The sequence below is a fragment of the Bufo gargarizans genome, chromosome 4 (genome assembly GCF_014858855.1).
Source record: "Bufo gargarizans isolate SCDJY-AF-19 chromosome 4, ASM1485885v1, whole genome shotgun sequence".
NCBI classification, from domain to species: domain Eukaryota; kingdom Metazoa; phylum Chordata; class Amphibia; order Anura; family Bufonidae; genus Bufo; species Bufo gargarizans.
In genome coordinates, this window is record NC_058083.1 from 381,406,718 (window position 1) to 381,425,314 (window position 18,597).

Genomic DNA, 18,597 nt, shown 5'->3' on the forward strand with positions numbered 1-18,597 from the left:
ATGGATCTCTAAGTTAAAAGGTATCATTACATGCGGCTCAGCTTCCCCTGCTCCACCATTCAACCTGCAGGCACAGATTGCGCTGCTGGCATGTGTGGGCGGAGCCTGCAGCCCAGAAATCTGCATAAGCTCCGCCCACACAGTGCTGCAGAGTGATCTGTGTCTGCATGGGAGAGAGGACTGTGAGCTTCAGGAACGGGACAAGGCCAGTAGTTACTGTTTTTGTTTTTTTTAACACAGAGGGGGCACAATGGACATTTCTACTGGGGGAGGGGGCACAATGGGCATTTCTACTCTGGAGGGGGCACAGAGGGCATTGCTAATGTGAAGAGGGCACAATGGACATTGTTAATGTAAAGGGGGCACAATGGACATTGTTAATGTGAAGGGGGCACAATGGACATTGTTAATGTGAAGGGGGCACAATGGACATTGCTACTCTGGAGGGGGCACAATGAGCATTTCTACTATGGAGGGGGAACAATGGGCATTTCTACTATGGAGGGGGAACAATGGGCATTTCTACTATGGAGCGGGAACAATGGGCATTTCTACTATGGAGGGGGCACAGTGCACAGAGAGCATTACTACTATGAAGAGGGCACAGAGGGTATTACTGTGAATGGGGCACAATGGGCATTATTACTGTGAAGGGGTACAATGGGCATTATTACTGTGAAGGAGGCACAGTGGGGATTATTACGATGAAGGGGGCACAAAGAGGGCATAACTACTGCGAGCGGGCACAATGAGAGCATAACTACTGTGAAGGGGGCACAATGAAGGGATAAGTACTTTAAGGGGGCACAATGTGAGAATAACTACTGTTCAGATGGCACACATCTGTACAAAACTACTGTGAAGGATGTAGAATGAGGGCAATACTACTGTGAGGGGGTACGATTTTTCCCCCCCAGGGGGAGGGGTGCCAGAAAAGGGACCCGTCCCGGATGCCAAACAATCTAGGCACGCAACTGTCTGCATGTCCCACTTTCAACTCTACCCTGTGTCCTGAGGACACAGATCCAGTTGAATAGAATGGTGAAGCAGAGAGCAGTCAGCTTTCTGCTTCACCATTCCCGTGCTGCTCGTAGTCCAGTGCATGCAGGCGCGATGTATTGACATCATCATGCCTGCTGCGCTCTGCCACAAACAGCAGAGCACAGAGCGGAGAGGCTCTGTTGGTCAAGGGAACATATGATAGGTGAGTTTTTACACCAGAGGCACTACTCCGTGAGGGGGAAGCTACATAACACTGAGGGGGGGGGGGGGGGGGGGGGGCATATAAAGCGGCATAATCCTTTGAAGAAGGACATCTGAGTTGCAAAGACTGTGAGGGGGCCACTAAAAGGGACGTAACTCTGTGGGGGGGCACTCTGTGTGTGTGTGTGGGGGGGAGGGGGACATCTAACCAGGCATAACTGGGTGGGGGGCCACCTAAGGTACATAACTGCGATGGGGCACTAAAAGGGGCATAACTGTTTTTTGGGTGCCATCTAAGGGGTCATAATTTATGAGGCATCATTGTGTTTGGGGGCCACCTAAAGGGGCATCACTATGTTTGGAGGCACTTGAGAGGGCAGCACTGTGGGGGCACAACTTTTTGGGAAGGCGTCTAAAGGTGTATAACTATGTGGGGGTCCACTAAAAGGGACATAACTGTGTGTGTGGGGGGCCATCTAGGTAGCGCAACTGGGTGGGGAGCTGGGCATAGCTCTGTGAGGAGGACCACCAAAGGCTGTATAATTATTTTGCAGGCATCATTGTTGGGGCCATCTAAAAGGGCATAATCTATGAGGGGGGCCTCACTGTGTGTGGGGCTACTTAAAGGGGCATCATACTATTTGGGGAGAACGTAACAGGGCAGCACTGTGTGGTGGCCACTTAACAGGGCATCATACTGTGTGAAGTCTACTTAAGGGTACATCATACTGTGTGGGGGGCATTTAAGGGGCATCACTTTGTGAGGGAAGCATTTAAGGGTACATCATACGGCGTGTGGGGGTCTTTTAAGTGGGGCTCATTCTGTGTGAGGGGCAGCGAAGGGATCATCCTACTTTGAGGGGGCACTTAGGGGTATCATACTGTCTGAGGTGCATTAAAGGGGCATCATTATTGTTAGGGGGCACTGAAAGGACATTCTTACTGTTTGGGCGGCAGAAAGGAGATTAGGTGGGATTAAAGGTGTGGATTATTTAAAAAAATAAAAATAAAATGCAGCGCTGGACGCCAATGGTGTTGTCCCTCCTTATATATTTTTTTGTTTTGCAGCTCGGACCTTCATCCTACAGGAGACTCAGGTATGTGGACCTTTACAAATAGTACTTGTAGAACCCCTGCCCTAGAAGCTTACAAATAACTTCACTAACTAAGCTGAAAAACGACACAACTTCAATACTTTTGCTCTTTTTCACACAAAAGTATTGAAAATCAACTGTTTTTGACCATATTAAAATGCAGGAATAAAAGCACAGTATAACACATCATCGTCACTTCAAAAAAAATAATCAAGTTTCATCTTCTTGAAGACGGAAGAAGCACTTAACATTGAGATATTCTCCTGCAGTTTTCGCACAGTGAATATATCAGCAGCCTCCACTTTGACAAAATAATATAAATAAACGCCAAAAATGATTATCTCGCTAAGAAAACATTTTCCCTTTGTATTGCTACAGGAGGGAAGAGAAAAAAACATTAGAAAACATCCCTCCGATAGCAGACACCTTGAAAATGGGGAGGCATTAACCCTTTAAACCACACACAATGGGTTCTTCCTGACATTGACGGGTTATCCATAGGATGTGTCACCAAAACCGGCTTAGGGCCTAAACACGGGTGGATAGGCCATCAGTATGAGGTCGCTGGTGTTCAGGCTCTGGAACCCCCCCACCAATTAGCTGACTGAAGGGGCTAAAGCACTCGCCAGATTGCCGCGTCCCCTTCATTATTTACTAGGCACAGCGCTGTACAGTTTGTACAATCAGAGTAACGCTCCAGTAAACGCCAATAACCCCATAAAGTAAGAAACACTCGATATATAAAAATATATTATTTATAAAATATTACATATAATAAACATATAATATATTTATATATCTAGTGGTTCTTACTTTATGGGGTTATTGGCATCCTTGACAGGTTGATACTATAGTCAGACTAGACCCCTTTCATGTATAGTTATATCTTGAAGTTGCCATCGGTATTCTTAAAGCTCCAGCAAAAACAAGTAAGGGAAGTCGAAAAGGGGTTAAAAATATGTCTAAGAAATTTGCTAGACTTTACATTATATAGAGATTGTATTTAATTCACATTAAACCAGAAAATCTCATTAAATTCAAAATGGGAAAATTCAGACCCGACATATAACTTGGGCAGAAATTGCACGACTGCATCTATTAATATAATTGATGAGCCCACTGACTAAAGCTTCTTCCCGTTGTACATAGGTGGAAATTGTAGTCTGAAATGTCCTTTTTCCTCTAATCTTATTTTAACCCTTTACGGACAGACAATTTTGGTCTTAAAGGGGTTGTCCGGGGACACACAGTTTCTAACAGCCTACCTTCCCTACTGAAAGGATGAGACTTACTTGCTCTCTGCTGCTCGGGTCCTCCGCGTCTCCATCTTCCGGTCCAGGTTTTTTTCTTTCCTCACCTGGCATGGTCACCTGATCCTCTTCAGCCAACCGCTAGCTTCAGTAGTGAAGGGTTACGCTGAAGGATCAGGTGACTATTCCCATGTCGGGGTGGAAGAAAACAAACCCCAGACCGCCAGATGAAGACACAGAAGCCAGCGCAGGAAGCAGGCAAGTATGATACTTTCAGTAGGGGAGGTAGACTGTCAGCATCTGTTAGAAATGATGCAGTCCCGAACAAACCCTTTCAAGGGCAATCTGTCAGCAGATTTGAACCTATGACACTGGCTGACCTGTTCCATGAGCACTTTGCAGCTGAAGGTGCCTGCATTGCCCCCATGTTCATATGTGCCCGCATTGCTGATCTTTTTTTTTTACGTTTTAATATATGCAAATGAGCCTCTAGGAGTGACGGGGGCCTTGCTGTTACACCGAGAGGCTCTGCTCTCTCTAATGGTAACGCCCCTGTTGCTCCTAGAGGCTCATTTGAATATAATAAAACATCATTTTTCGCAGTAATGTGGATACATATGAACATGGGGCCAACACAGATGCCTTCAGCTGCCAAGTGCACATGTAACAGTACTCAGTTGGCTGTCCTTAGGCACTGTGTGGTCTAGGGTCCCAACTGTAGCAACTTCAGCGAACCCAGACCACCCAGTGCAGTAGCCCATGGGCTTCGGTGTGATAGATATTTTTTCACTCAATAGTGTAAAATTATATTGAATTGGTATCATGCCTGTACAGAATTCTAGAAAGGATAAGGGCATGCTCACACATAGCTGACACACTGCGCAAATGCCACTGTGGATTTTAGCGCAGAAAATCCAAAGCTTTTTACAAAATTTTAAGAAATCGCATTACACACACTGCAAAAAATAAAAAATCCACAGCATAAAACAGCTTGCTGTGCGGATTTGAAATCCTCGGCATGTCAATTCCACTGCAGAAAATCCACTACGTGCGGCAGTAACCTAGGGGAGGACACCTACAATATTCCTTAAAGAGGTCCTGTCACCGCTCCTGACTTGCCAATTTTAGTAGCTACGTGCATTCCCCATGTAATAACAATTCTGAAACACCCATTCTTCTGGCTCTATGATGTGCCATTCCTTTATTATTCCTGCTAGCAGTCTGCAGTAAAGTACAGAGGGGTGTTACCAGTGTGTCCCTGCACAGTCTGACCATGGAAGCACTGATTGGATAGAGTGAGTCTGTGCAGGTACACCCCCCAAACTGGTTACCACCACTCTGTACCCTTACAGCAGACTGCTAGCACTTCTAGTAGAAATAATAGAGAAATAGCACAACATAGAGCCATAAGAATAGATGCTCCAGAATTGTTATTACATGCGGAATGTATGAAGCTATTAAAGCAGACATGTCAGGAGTCCACTGTGTAGTGGTCAGAGCTCCAACGGGAGCAGCGCTGCAATAACCAGCGCCGGCCAATGTACAGTCAATGGAGTTTTGATGTTTTTCAAGGGTTCTGGAAGTCTGATCCACGCCATAATGAAGTTGATTCATTTAACCTCGGAAGAACCCCTTTAACATAGACATATAGTTAAAGGGGTAGTCCCATAATTATCAGCTATCCAGAGAATAGATGATAAGTGTCTACTCGAATGATGTACTCAGACATTTCCGGTGCTCCCATAGAATTGAATGGGGTGGCGCTGAAATTTTCCGACCAGCTGCTCCATCCATTTCAAGGGGGCTCTACAGGGTATGGTGCCTCCATTCTCCTGATTGCTGGGGGTCCCAGCGGTAGGACCCCCACTGATCTGATTGTTATCCACAGGATAGGGGATAACGTGTCATACCCAGAATACCTCTTTAAGACAATACCCTTTTAATACATTAAGACAAAAAAAATTGCCTTCTGCTAAAGTTACTAGAGTGGCAATGGAGAAAAGAAAATAGGGAGTCAAATGAGCCTGAGGGGGCCCCGATGGGGGTTGTAGCTTTGAAACAGCTAGAGAGCCACATGGATATCACCGCTCTACAATAGGAGGTGTGGGTAAACAATTCGGTGTACATCCCCAATGCGGACTTATCAAAACTGTCCCACAAGAAAGAAGGTCCGTGGTGCCCACAGCAGCCAGAACTCAGGAAACAAACTCTTAATTGGTTTCTATAGGCAACATTCCCATTTTCCCATGCCTTTTATTTACAAAAATATATGCAAAAATCAGCTTTCTTCCTGAAGGAAGAAAATACCTCATACTACCCAAACCAGAAGCTCCTCCGAAAGTCAGGGACAACCATCTGTGACCAGCTGTTTAGGGGTTCTTGCCCCCTGATCAGTATACAACAGAATACGATATGGCTGGTTAAGATACTTTGGACAAAGCTATGGAGGCGGTACTACTTCTCACTTAAAGGGGTTATCTGGGAATTTATAGTGATGACCTATCCTCCAACACCTCGGACCGGCCGTTATCTTACCGAAAGCTGGCCTCTTCCAAGGCCATGTAACGTCACTGTACATCAGTCACATGGCCTAGTTGCAGCTTGGCCTCTTCAAGTCTATGGGGCTCTGCTGAAATACCAATGTACTTGTAAAGCTTCTGGGAGCTGGCTGTGCTCACCAGAGCTCCAGCGAGTGTGGCGGCACCCTCAAACAGTTGACCAGCGGAGGATAGGTCCTCATTATTTATTCCTGGATAACCCCTTTAAGAATTCCAGCAGCATATGGAGACTTACTTATTGTCAGGGCTGCTCTGAACGGACAAGGAGCAAAAGTCCCCCCGACACTGCTGGCTAGTTTTCTTGCTTCTGGAGAAGACCTAATTTGCCGATTTTTCCCCATGGAGCATTGCTTGCCATCATACACCACTGGGTCTCTTTCAATGAGAACCAGTACTCCCTTCCCCAGCGCTGAGAGACAATAATAAGTCTACACCACCTGGATAGATGGGGCCGGACGCTAACTTTTCATATTTCATGCAGAGTCACTAACTTTGCATCTCTGACACAGCCAATAAAATAAAATTACCAGAAAATCCTAGCATTAAAGAGCTGCCACGGTCTGTTTAACACAAACAGCATTTTTATGTAGAATACCACTGCAAATAATTCAGAACTTTTTTCCAGGTTCTTTGTGCCCTTTGCAAAGTCACAAGAGGCTGCCTGGGCTGGGTATTATCTGTGAGCTCAGCTGATAAGTCATCCATTTACATAGAGAATGCTCCTTCTTGCTGCGCAATGTTTCAGGCTTCTGATACGGCACAATTCTACCACCATAAACTTGATATATGAAATGAATTGAACCAAATGTCGCTGCTATGTTTAATTTGCTATCACATTAGGAGCATACTTGCAAAGGAATAAAGCTTACCTCAATCACTCTGCAGTCAAAATCTTCATATGTTTCTAATGAGGAAAAAAAAAAAAAAAAGATATATTTTGCATATTTATAAAGTAACGTCAGAAGAAGACTAAACTGAGGACATTTTATTAGAAAGTGGATGGTTTTCTGCCACATACAGCCTGCAGATGTGTGCAGAATGGGTCCACAATACGGGCATGGATACCTTACATTTTTGTCAATGGGGCCTAAAGCAGACTACATATTCTATGTATCAACAAAACAAAAAAAATTTTTTAAAACACGTACAGCTCTAGCATATGCCAAAAGGACACTCTTGACATACACTGGGTGCATGGGGGAGCCTATGGATACACCTAGAGCTTTACCAATGGAGATGCAAAAAAAAAAAAAAAGGAGCCAAGTCATCCTCCCACCTCCCTACCTACCCATCCATCTACCATGGTTTTAATCAAGCTATTCCTCCACCAGCCTAGTCATTTATTCACCCATCTCTACCTAACCACTGTGCAGCCATCCTAGAATGGTCCAATAAATATCTGGAAAATATAAACTGAGAATTTATTGCCCCCCACCCACCTTAGCTTTGTCCATGGAGATATTACCTTTTGCCCTAAAGTCAAATCAAGACACAGGCACAACTCAAATATCACAGAACTGCAGTGTTTTGCTGTTTCGACCTTTTACATAAAGGACAGTACTTCGTAACACAAAGGCAAGACGATCCAAGGGAAAAGAACTTGACAGATTGTTTCGCTATTATTGTAGACAGTTGAATAGGAAGTACAGAGTGATCTGGGTGACCGGTGGAAGGTCTTTTCCAGATGATTATTCTTACATCACAAGAATCATCACTATCTGCCTGGTAATTAACTGACACAATATGTGATGGCAATATCCTATTTCATCTGAGGACACAGTTACATACTGAAATCCCCTAATATACATCGAGCAGTATTCAAGAGGCTATGCCACGATTGATGTAAAATCTCCCCATTCATTTCTGCAATTATTCTGCCAGATTCTTTTCAGAATGGCAGTGTCACGACGTGGTGTGGGAGGGGAACTCCACACTAAACACAAAAGGGAGGGAGAAGGTACCAGATCTGCAAACTAGGGAAAGGTCACCACCTAATAAATCCCTACCCGACCTGGTCCTTCCCAGCTGAAGGAACAAGATTCTGCCTCAGGTCTGGTACCAAGAGACAGGGAAATAAACACAATACAATACAAAAAGGAAAGACACTTAAAAGGGATTCTGTCACCAGATTTAACCCTATTAAGCTAGCTGACATTAGCGATGTGCTAATGTCAGCTAAACATAACTAGCCTATTCCTACTTTTATCTTTGCCCCCGTTACGCCAAAAATCTAACTTTTATAATATGCTAATTAGCTTCTAGGAGCAGGGGGGGGGGGCGTTGTTCCTGCTCCTAGAGACTCCGTTCTCCCACCTTTGTCCCCTCCCTCCAAGTCCTGATTGACAGGGCCAGGCTGTGCTCGCATCTGTCTGCCAGCCCTGTGCTCTGGTGAAATCTCACGGCATTCAGCATTCGGCGCGGTGAGTGAAAGACAATCGCAGGCTGCTAGCTTCTTTACCGCGCCTGCGCCGAATACTGAACGGCGTGAGATTTCACCAGAGCACAGGGCTGGCAGACAGATGCGAGTGCTGCCTGGCCCTGTCAATCAGGACTTGGAGGGAGGCGACAAAGGTGGAAGAACGGAGTCTCTAGGAGCAGGAACAACGCCCCCCCCCCCCCCCCCCCTGCTCATAGAGGCTAATTAGCATATTATACAAGTTAGATTTCTGGTGTAACAGGGGCATAGATAAAAGTAGGAATAGGGTAGTTAGGTTTAGCTGACATTAGCATATCGCTAATGTCAGCTAGCTTAATAGGGTTAAATCTGGTGACAGAAACCCTTTAAATCTGGGTAAATGGAAAGCAGGATCTCAGCCGAGATCCAGACACCAAACTATCCACAACCGGAATGAGCCATCAACCGCAAGGAGCGATGGGTAAAGCCAGACTAAGAAGGGAGTAGTAATGGTCACATGATCTACACCCGAAAAGGAGGTGTGGACATCCCAGCAACACATAGACAAAGTGAAACCAAAAGAAGCTGTCAGATCACTGACGTGCAGCCAGTCTTTCAGATCTTCTACCACCTGTCACGGGTGTGACAGGCAGCTCAGGAGGTGTGTACTTTCTTAGGAGGAGTGTCCTTTCTGCTGTAGCTCTTTCCCTGTAACTGCCACAGTTTTTGACAGAAGATATGCATGGTTGCCATTGAAGATTTAAACTGAGCACGCATGACCACCTCAGCGAGGTGGACAAAAGAATAAGGAAAAGAACAAACAGCAGGTGGCATTATACAGGTACATTGTACTGAATAGCTTAGTAGCTATACAAAATTTTTTATTACATGAAATCACTTAAGTATTCAGATCCAGGTGCTGGTTTGAAAAATGTAGACAATTTTTTGTGGGGCAACCTCTTCATCAATCGTCTATGGTATTCATGTAATAGACAGTAAGTAGTTTATTGTATTTTACGCTTTATAAGACGCACCTGATGATAAGACGCACTCCTGGTTTAAGAGAAGGAAAATAAGAAAAAAACTTTTGGGGGACAAAGTGCATCTTATAAAGCAAAAATATGGTAATTTGAGGTTTAGAAAAGATCCCGCCATAAGATCAATGCATTGTCAAAACTGTACAAGCCCCTCCAAGAGATGAGAGCAATGTGTGCAAAGATTCCTTGTAATAACCATTCCTTTTCGACTGATTTACACTAAAAAGAGCTTACTGTTCAATGGGGAAATATGAAACTAGAAAGGGTGTTCTTCTTGATCTAATTAAAAGTTGGAACCTGGAGATGATCACTACTACTGCTCCAAGGGGATTGTCATCCAGCTTCCGTGGACTTCTGATTATTTAATCTGCTCAGTTATTTGGCAGCATAAGCACAGGGGACTTATTTATCTTAGCATAAATGGGCAGATTTACTGAATGAATAGGATAGGACAGTGCTCGTTCAGGAGAATATGCACACTGCAGAAGACCTCTTCCAGACAACTATGGTTTTCTTAAAACCTTATGTGTGACCTATCACAATCTGCATCTGAGCTACCGTATAAAAAAAAAAAAAATGACCTCCAAGGAAATTGCTCTCAACACATGACTACTTAATAGGCATGGACCGTTTTGTTCCAGTTGGCTGAAAATCCATTATATGCTGTATCTCCATTGGTACTGTGAAATCTAAGTGGTTAGAGAAAGCTTTCACCATCGGTGACCCCCATGACACATGGCATTGCAGCCTAAAGAATGTTTCCTCATAAATATGCAATTCTTCTGGTCTATCAGAACATGGAAAAAAAAAAAACTGTGTTCCTCAACTCCATTCCTCAGGGCCCAACTTGCTTGTCATAATTTGAAAATATCCCACATAATGAATACCTGTGGTCAGTCCTGATGCTTTGACCCCAATTATATTTACTGCTCAATTCTAAGGAAATCCTGAAAAAATTACTGGCAGGTGGGTCCTGAGGACTGGAGTTGAGGAACACTGCCTTAGAAGACTCCTATAAAAAATAATTTAAAATAATAAATTATGCCTAAAGATGAATGTCCACCATTGGCAATTTCACAGGTAAATATCTCTCTCATGCTGGCATACTTACCTCCATTAGGACCTGTGTCAGGATGCCCAATACTGATTCCTCCCCAGCTTTGGCCAGTCCACCCTCTTTCTCTTTTTACTCTTGTCTTCCGTTTTCTTTCAAATTCGTCCCGCTCCTGAATGATCCTGGCTTGCATTGCTTCTAACTGTTGCTGATCCCTCTTTGATATGGCCTGTGTCATTCCGTTTGCCAATATAGGGACATTTAATCCTGGCCAAAGATGCCCAAATTTCCCTTAAAACAAAGATAACAAAAAGCCTTAGAACTAGTATAGATTTTGATAAAAAAAGATAAAAAAAAAAAAAATGCAAAAAAACCAATAATAATAATGTTTATTTATATAGCACCAACATATTCAGCAGCACTTTACAATTCAGAGTGTTAATGTACAAGCCACATTAGACGTCACAGAGTTAGAAACTAATCCACAATTCAAATGACAGAAATGAGGGAGGATGTAGGGATTGGCAGCACTGGAGGGTTTGTGGCTGAGAGTGAGAAGTTTGAATTGTATTCAGTGGTGCACAGGCAACCAGTAAAGTGACTGGAGAATGCTAGAGGCATCGTTGCTGCGGGTGGACAAAAACATGAGCCTGGATATTGCATTTAGGAAAGACTGAACAGTTTAGTAAGGGGAAAACAGATTAGTAGTAAGAATGGGGCAGATTCTGGAGATCCGAGTCAAGCATAACCCAAAGGCAGCAGTCTGGTACCACAGAGTTAAATTGAGTTATTAGATTTAGGTAGGTTAGTTCAGTTTTTCGGAGATTCAGTTTCAGAAAAAAAAAAAAGAGAGGACATGATGTTAGAAGCAGCTGCCAGATAACCATTGTTGTTTTCTAGTACTGCTGAGGTTATGTCATGGAAAGAAGTATATAGTTGGGCGACATCAGCAAAAAGAGCACTGTCATTAAGGCCAAATAGAATGGTTCATACTAAGGAGGAGTTTGTGTCTACAAGGTCAAATGCTGCAGAGATCCAGGAGAATCAGTAGAAAGTAGTTGACATTACTTTTAGCTGTCAGGAGATTTTTAGACATTTTAGGGTAGCTTCTTTAGAGCCTACAGTGTGGAAGCCAGATTGTAAAGGGTTGAGAAGAGGGTAAAGCACAGAGGTAGCTTATTAGGATAGAATAGACAAAGTAGATGAAGGGAAGGGGAGATTTGAGACAGGTCAGTAGTTAGCAGCGTCGGACAGGTCAAGACGTCAATTATTTGTTAGTAGCAGAGTTATAACAGCAAGTTTAAAAGGGGAGAGAAAGATGCCAGAAGAAAGACACAGGTTAGGAAGATGGAAGCTGGTTAGGGACTGGAAAATTATTTCCTCCTGGGGGGTTATCAATTTTATCTCTGAAAAAAAGTGTCAAGGTCTTCAGCACAAGGGTCAGTGATGGGTGCATGCACTAAGGAGAGATTAAAAAGTGTCTAAGACTTATTTAGGCTTATTGGCTGGTGAGGAAATAAGAGAAGTGAAGTAAGATTCATTGGTATGTTTCACACTAGCATATTCAGTCTGGGAAACTGTGTGACAGACGTTTTTCCCGGACTGAACACGGCTTCTCTGCCCTCAACTCATAGCATCATAATGATTTATGTTGCTGTGAATTCCTGCCTCTGAACTGTAGTCATATAATGCAATGAGTACAGTACTACAGACCCCCAGTCAGGCAGGAACCAACACCATCATAAATCATTATGATGCTATAAGTTCAGTACAGAAATACACGTGTCACACAGAACGTGTTTTCCGGACTGAATAGACTTGTGTAAAACTGACCTTATAGGTTTGAACATACAGTAAACTTATAATCGATAAAATCTGCTGACAGAGACAAACACTACAAGAGTAATTTAAAGGACGTACCATCTCCAATGTTCTGTCCAACATTAAGATTTCTTTTTATCCTCTTCTTGGTTCTTTTACCTCTACCCTTCCGAGCGGCACCACCAGTTTCTGCCAGAACTCCCTTCCATAGTTCATTTGCTGTCACTGTAAATAGAAAAAGAAGATGCTTAGAGTCTAGAAAAACTGTCGTACAGCTAGGGGACAAATAAGTGTAATTATTATGCTGTTTTTCTACCTTAAAGGGGTATTCGCATCAACAGCTTTCATACTTACCTGTGGCGAGCGTGACGTTCACTCCCTGGATTTGGCTGGTTGATTCACGTCTTCTCCTGGCCGGGCGCGGTCTTCAATGCGCGCTCCGCCGAGCATGTACCATGGCGACTTATTCCTGGCCTGTATAGTACAGAGCCTGCGTGCGCGTTCACGGCTCTGTACTATACTGGCCAGGAAGAAGTCATCATGGCGTGTGCGTGGCGCGTTCAGGACATTGCGAGGCCCGGCCAGGAGAAAATCTTCAGTCTCCTGCGCAAGCGCGGCCACGGGATTCGACAGGCGAGAGGTGGCCGTAACCAGGGGAGACGAAAGACAACAATCAGGTAAGAGGGCACTTATTTTCTCAAAAAGGGTGGGAATAAAATGTATTTACAAAAATGATCACTGTCAAATCAACAGATTTACAAGTGATCATTGTGATGGGAATACCCCTTTAAAGTAGTACATATCATACAGATGTGTAGGTTCTGCATTTCTGTGGCTTTCATAGTTAGCAATCTCTGCAGTGCACTCCAGCTGTTATGGCAACTGTGCATGATTATTATACACTGCTCCAAAAAAAAAAAAAAAAAGGGAACACTAAAATATGTACCACATCCTAAATCTCAATGAATGAAATATTTCAGTTGCAAAACATAGTGGAATGTGTTGAGAACAATAAAACATAAAAATGATCCATGTAAATCAAAATTAATATCCCATGGAGGTCTGGTTTCGGAATAATATTCAAAATCAAAGTGAAAAATCAAATTTCAGGCTCATCCAACTTCAGTGGAAATGCCTCAGGACAAGGAAATAAGGCTCAGTAGCGTCTGTGGCCTCCACATACCAGTATGGCCTCCCTACAACACCTGGGCATGCCGCTGATGAGGCAGCGGATGTTCTTCTGAGGGATCATCTCCCAGACCTGGATCAAAGCATCAGTCAACATCTGGACAGTCTGTGGTTGGTGGATGGAACGAGACATGATGTCCCAGATGTGCTCGATTGAATTCAGGTCTTGGAACCGGCGGGCCAGTCCATAGCATCAATGCCTTCATCATGCAGGAACTGCTTCAGTCACAAACTTCAGTCACATGAGGTCTAGCATTGTCATGCATCAGAAGGAACCCAGGGCCCACTGCCCCTGCATATGGTCTCACAATGGATCTCATCCCGTTACCTAATGGCAGTCAGGTACCTCTGGATAGCACATGGAGGGCTGTGCATTCCTCCAAAGAAATGCCTCCCCACACCATTACTGACACACTGCCAAACCGGTCATGCTGGAGAATGTTGCAGGCAGTAGAACGTTCTTCCACAGCGTCTCCAGGCTCGTCACGTCTGTCACATGTGCTCATTGCCAACCTGCTCTCATCCGTGAAGAGAGCAGGGCGCTAATGTCAAATCTTCCAATCGCCCTGCACGTTGGACGTCAGGCCCTCATGGAGTCTGTTTCTGACAGTTTGAGCTGACACATGGATATTAGTGGCCTGCTGGATGTCATTTTGCAGGGCTCTGGCACTGCTCCTCCTTGCACAAAAAGGAGGTAGCAGTCCTGCTGCTGGGTTGTTGCCCTCCTACGGCCCCATCCATGTCTTCTGGTGTACTGGCATGTCTCCTGGTATCTGCTCCATGCTCTGGACACTGGGCCGACAGATACAGCTAACCTTCTTGCCACAGCTTGCATTGATGTACCATTCTGGATGCGCTGCACTACCTGAGCAACTTCTGTGGGTTGTAGACACTGCCTCATATGGGTGAGAGCAATGACAAAAATGCAAAAGTGACCAAAACAACAGCCAGAAAGGATGAGAACAGAGAAATGGTCTGTGGTTACCAGTGATGGCCAGTTTGCAGTGTTCGGTTTGAAATGAAATGCGGTCTCCGGGAGCAGGTAGTTCCGAGAGCAGCCTCCAGGGGCCTTCATCGGGCTGTTCTCGGAACTACCTGCTCCCGGAGACCGCATTTTATTTCAGACCGGCTCGCGCAGAGGCACGGGTAAGGACTTACCTGTGCCTCGCCGGACTTGTCAGTTAAGATGGCAGATCGCATGTGTTCGCGAGCCAACACTGCAAACTGGCCATCACTGGTGGTCACCACCTGCAGAACCACACCTTTTTAGGGGTTGTCTTGCTAATCATTTCTACCTGTTGTCTGTTCAATTTGCACAACAGCTCGAGAAATTGATTCACAATCAGTGTTGCTTCATAACGGCAGTGTATTATAGGCCTCAACAATATTTTACTAAACCTGTCAGAAAGCCGATGGTACATAACAGGTGTCGGTTCAGCTTTTTTCAGACAGAGGTTCCTGCAGCAATAGAGCTGCCGCCCGGCAGGGGAAAGGCAGCCTAAACTCTATTAATATTATTTAAATAAATAAATAAAAAACCTAACTAGCTCGATGAGACTTCTATACTTTGATCATAAAAGTGAAGAAAATCAGTGGTACATAAAAAAAATAAAAAATTATTTTATCAGGTCAGTAACATATATAGATTTTGGATTCATAGCACAAGTCATATGTAGTCTAAAGATCAGATTATTATTTGTTGTAGTAAATCATGTCACAAAATTTTCAAGGGTTTGTAAAGAAAAAAAAAAATTCTCAAGGTTAAAAGAGAACAAATGGTTAGGTTGCTGAAATACATTACAATTGGTTCCGCACTGTAAAAATCGAGAGTGACAAGAAGCAATACCAGAGATGCGGGCGCCGTGTCAGACCGAACACCTAAAGAATCCATTATTTTCTGTATGTGCGCTCTTATTCGGGAATGAAGGAGCACACGGTAATTGTGTGACAATACAAGGAGCCCTGCAATACCACATTTTCAAAGTATTATACATGCAAATAAAATGCAATTTGCTCACTGTGCTAAATAAAAAGAAAATGTCTTTGTACAGCCCTGATATCCTGGTGGCCGAGGATTGAGGAGGAGCTCGGAAGAATGTTCAAACTTTATATGTGGATAAAAACCCCATAGAAGAGTACTGGAAGGCACCGCTTAACGCTGGAATAGCCATATGTGGCTAAAATCCATTGAATAAATCTCTCTTAAAAGGAGGTTTCTGAGTGTTTAACCCCATAAAGACTGAGCCTATTTTTGTTTTTACATTTTTGATTTTCCTCCCACATTCCAATAGCTATAACTTTTCATACACACATATATTAATTTTTATTCAGTAACTTATAGCTCGCTATAACCTGCAATCTTCTGATGGCTTCTCCCACGGACTATAATAGAGAACTATTATGGTCTATAAGATTTTCATTGCCTGCCTGTGAAGCTGTGCCTCTTGCACAGCTTTACAGGCAGTTTACCATGACAGGCCTGGGAATGTTCAGCAGGCCCCGTCATGGTAACTGATCTGTGCCCCACGATTTCACTGCACGGCTCTGATCGGAAGGCAGAGGCCCCTTCCCTCTGCCTAACTTCCCGATTAAATTACCAATTTCAGAGTCCTCACCAATCCCAGTCATCGCAGCCAGGTGCCTGCTGTATTATACATTGACAACATTATCCATTAAGGGGTTAGTACTGATGACCTAACCACAGGTTAGGTAGTCCGTATCTAATCGTTGGGGGTCTGACTCCTGGCACCCCTGCTAATCAGCTGTTTGAAGATACTCTTCCTAGGCCAATGACGTCACATGGCACAGCTCAGTCCCATTCTTACTTTGTGCCAGAATCAAACATCCTGAATTTACCCCTTTCCCAATTTTTGTCAGTCGGTTTAAAAAAAAGAAAGAAAAAAAAGCTGTCTGCTACACTTAATAAATGCGACACATGGCTGTTGCGCCATGTTTGAGCCAAAATTCTGGTGCATTTACAAATAGTAGATCTACTGCAGCTTGACTAACCTGTGGGGTCTTTTTGGTCATTTATTTCCTATGTTGTGCCTTTTGTAAATACAGTATATATTTGCTCACTCTCTCTACACCTACTGAAGCACACTCTTGTGTGATGATATTGCTCAGTCTGGTGTCTTCTCCCTTCTGCTAGTCCTCCCCTCACTGCATGCAGTCTCACAGGCAAAGCTGCAGCTGCATCCCCCCTCCGCGTCTGATATACATTATATTTAGGGGAGTGTGAAACCCTCTTTGCACCTAAGGGCTGTATTACACCAGCGTGTCTGATAGATCTTCTGACCAATCATTAGTCAGATGACCGTTTACACACACAGATCTTTTGTTATACACACGACTGTTGGTCTGATTGGACAGATATTGGTCAGATAAGCTGTTGGTGTAATACAACCTTAAGGCCTCGTTCACACGAGCGTGACAGATTAGGCCCAGATGCGTTCAGTGAAACTTGCACTATTTGGCAAGCAAATTCAGTCAGTTTTGTCTGCGATTGCGTTCAGTTTTTTCCACGCGGGTGCAATGCGTTTTGATGCATTTTTCACGCGAGTGATAAAAAAACTGCATCTCTTAGAAACCATCAGTGAAAAACACATCCCACCCGCACTTGCTTGCGGATGCAATGCGTTTTTCACACAGCCCCATTCACTATGGGGCTAGGGCTGCGTCAAAAACGCAGAATATAGAACATGCTGCGATTTTTACGCAACGCAGAACTGATGCGTGAAAAACAACGCTCATGTACACAGACCCATTGAAATGAATGGGTCAGGATTCAGGGCGGGTGCTATATGTTCATGTCACGCATTGCACCGGCACGGAAAACTCGCTCGTGTGAAAGGGGCCTAAGGCAGAAACTTCAGAATGAGCTACCATGTTCCTCTTTATAGGACATACTTCTAAGACATAATATACAGCATCCCAAAGAGATCATACACCACATATCATACATTGAATATGAAACATTGATGCATGGTTTTCTATTTTTTTTACCCCCCATACAATAGGGACTGCCCAGAAGGACTCCCCATCAAATGATGAGCTACTCTCAAGTGTTGCACATCAACATTACATTCAATGGTTCAACATTGTTTCAATGATACAACACTGCATTCAGTGGTTACTAAAATTTCCATTAATTTCAGTGGAGACCAACCAGGTGTGCTCTACACCGGCAGCCAGGTATAAAACATGGGGTGATCAGAGAAGTCTCAGAGGTCAGACCATATCCCCTGCCACAATGTTAAACTGGTTATACAAAAAACGCATTGATGGTGTACCCCAAGAATAGGTTGGCTGCACCAACACCTGGTCCAAGATTTTGGACTCCCGCCGATCTGACATTGATTAGCTATCCTGAGGATAGGTCCTCAGTATCAGGATCTCGGAAAACCATGTATAACATTTGTTAGTCTGTCTGCTCTATGTCTTTTAAGAACTTGTCAACTTTTAAAAGCAGTTACTAACTTACTGAAAGAATATAGCACAATTTTCTTTACTTCGCTTTCCTCGGAGCTCCACGATACTGAGCTTTTAATGGTCTGCTATCTTTTAGATCTTACCTTGAAATATGCTGCCTGGGGTTTTCACACACACATGCTTACAAGCTACAGCTACCTTTACAGCATCTGCAAACATCTATTCAGTGTTTTCTGCCATGACGGGAGAATAGGTCTTCGCAGGGAGCTGTACAGACCTTTATTGAAGAGTAAGGTCTAAGACAAATGTAAACCAAATACTGCCATCAGAGAAGACACTGGCTGTGAGATCCAGCCTTTTGCAAAGATCTGAGAGAATGGTTAAAATTAAAATTGTATACTACATTATTATTAGTTTTTAGAAACTTTATAGTACAAAAATTTTAAATGCTAAGATATTGCTTACCATAACTTTTCATATTTTCTGGAGGAGACTATAACTATTAGTAGAATATACTGGTTAAAGGGATTATCCCACAAAAGGTATTGTCACCTACCCACAGGACA

The 18,597-nt window shown here is 43.7% G+C and overlaps 1 protein-coding gene across 1 annotated transcript in view; it reads right to left on the bottom strand.

Annotated features, from left to right (window-relative positions):
• The window catches only part of MRPS5 (mitochondrial ribosomal protein S5), a 91,021-nt gene that overhangs the window by 25,509 nt on the left and 46,915 nt on the right, over nt 1–18,597 (bottom strand). Inside the window, exons 3-5 of the mRNA XM_044291619.1 lie at nt 12,512–12,637; nt 10,649–10,882; nt 6,975–7,009 (exon numbers count right to left, since the gene is read on the bottom strand). Coding sequence (XP_044147554.1) covers nt 6,975–7,009; nt 10,649–10,882; nt 12,512–12,637 — 395 coding nt within the window. The remainder of the gene's footprint in view (nt 1–6,974; nt 7,010–10,648; nt 10,883–12,511; nt 12,638–18,597) is intronic.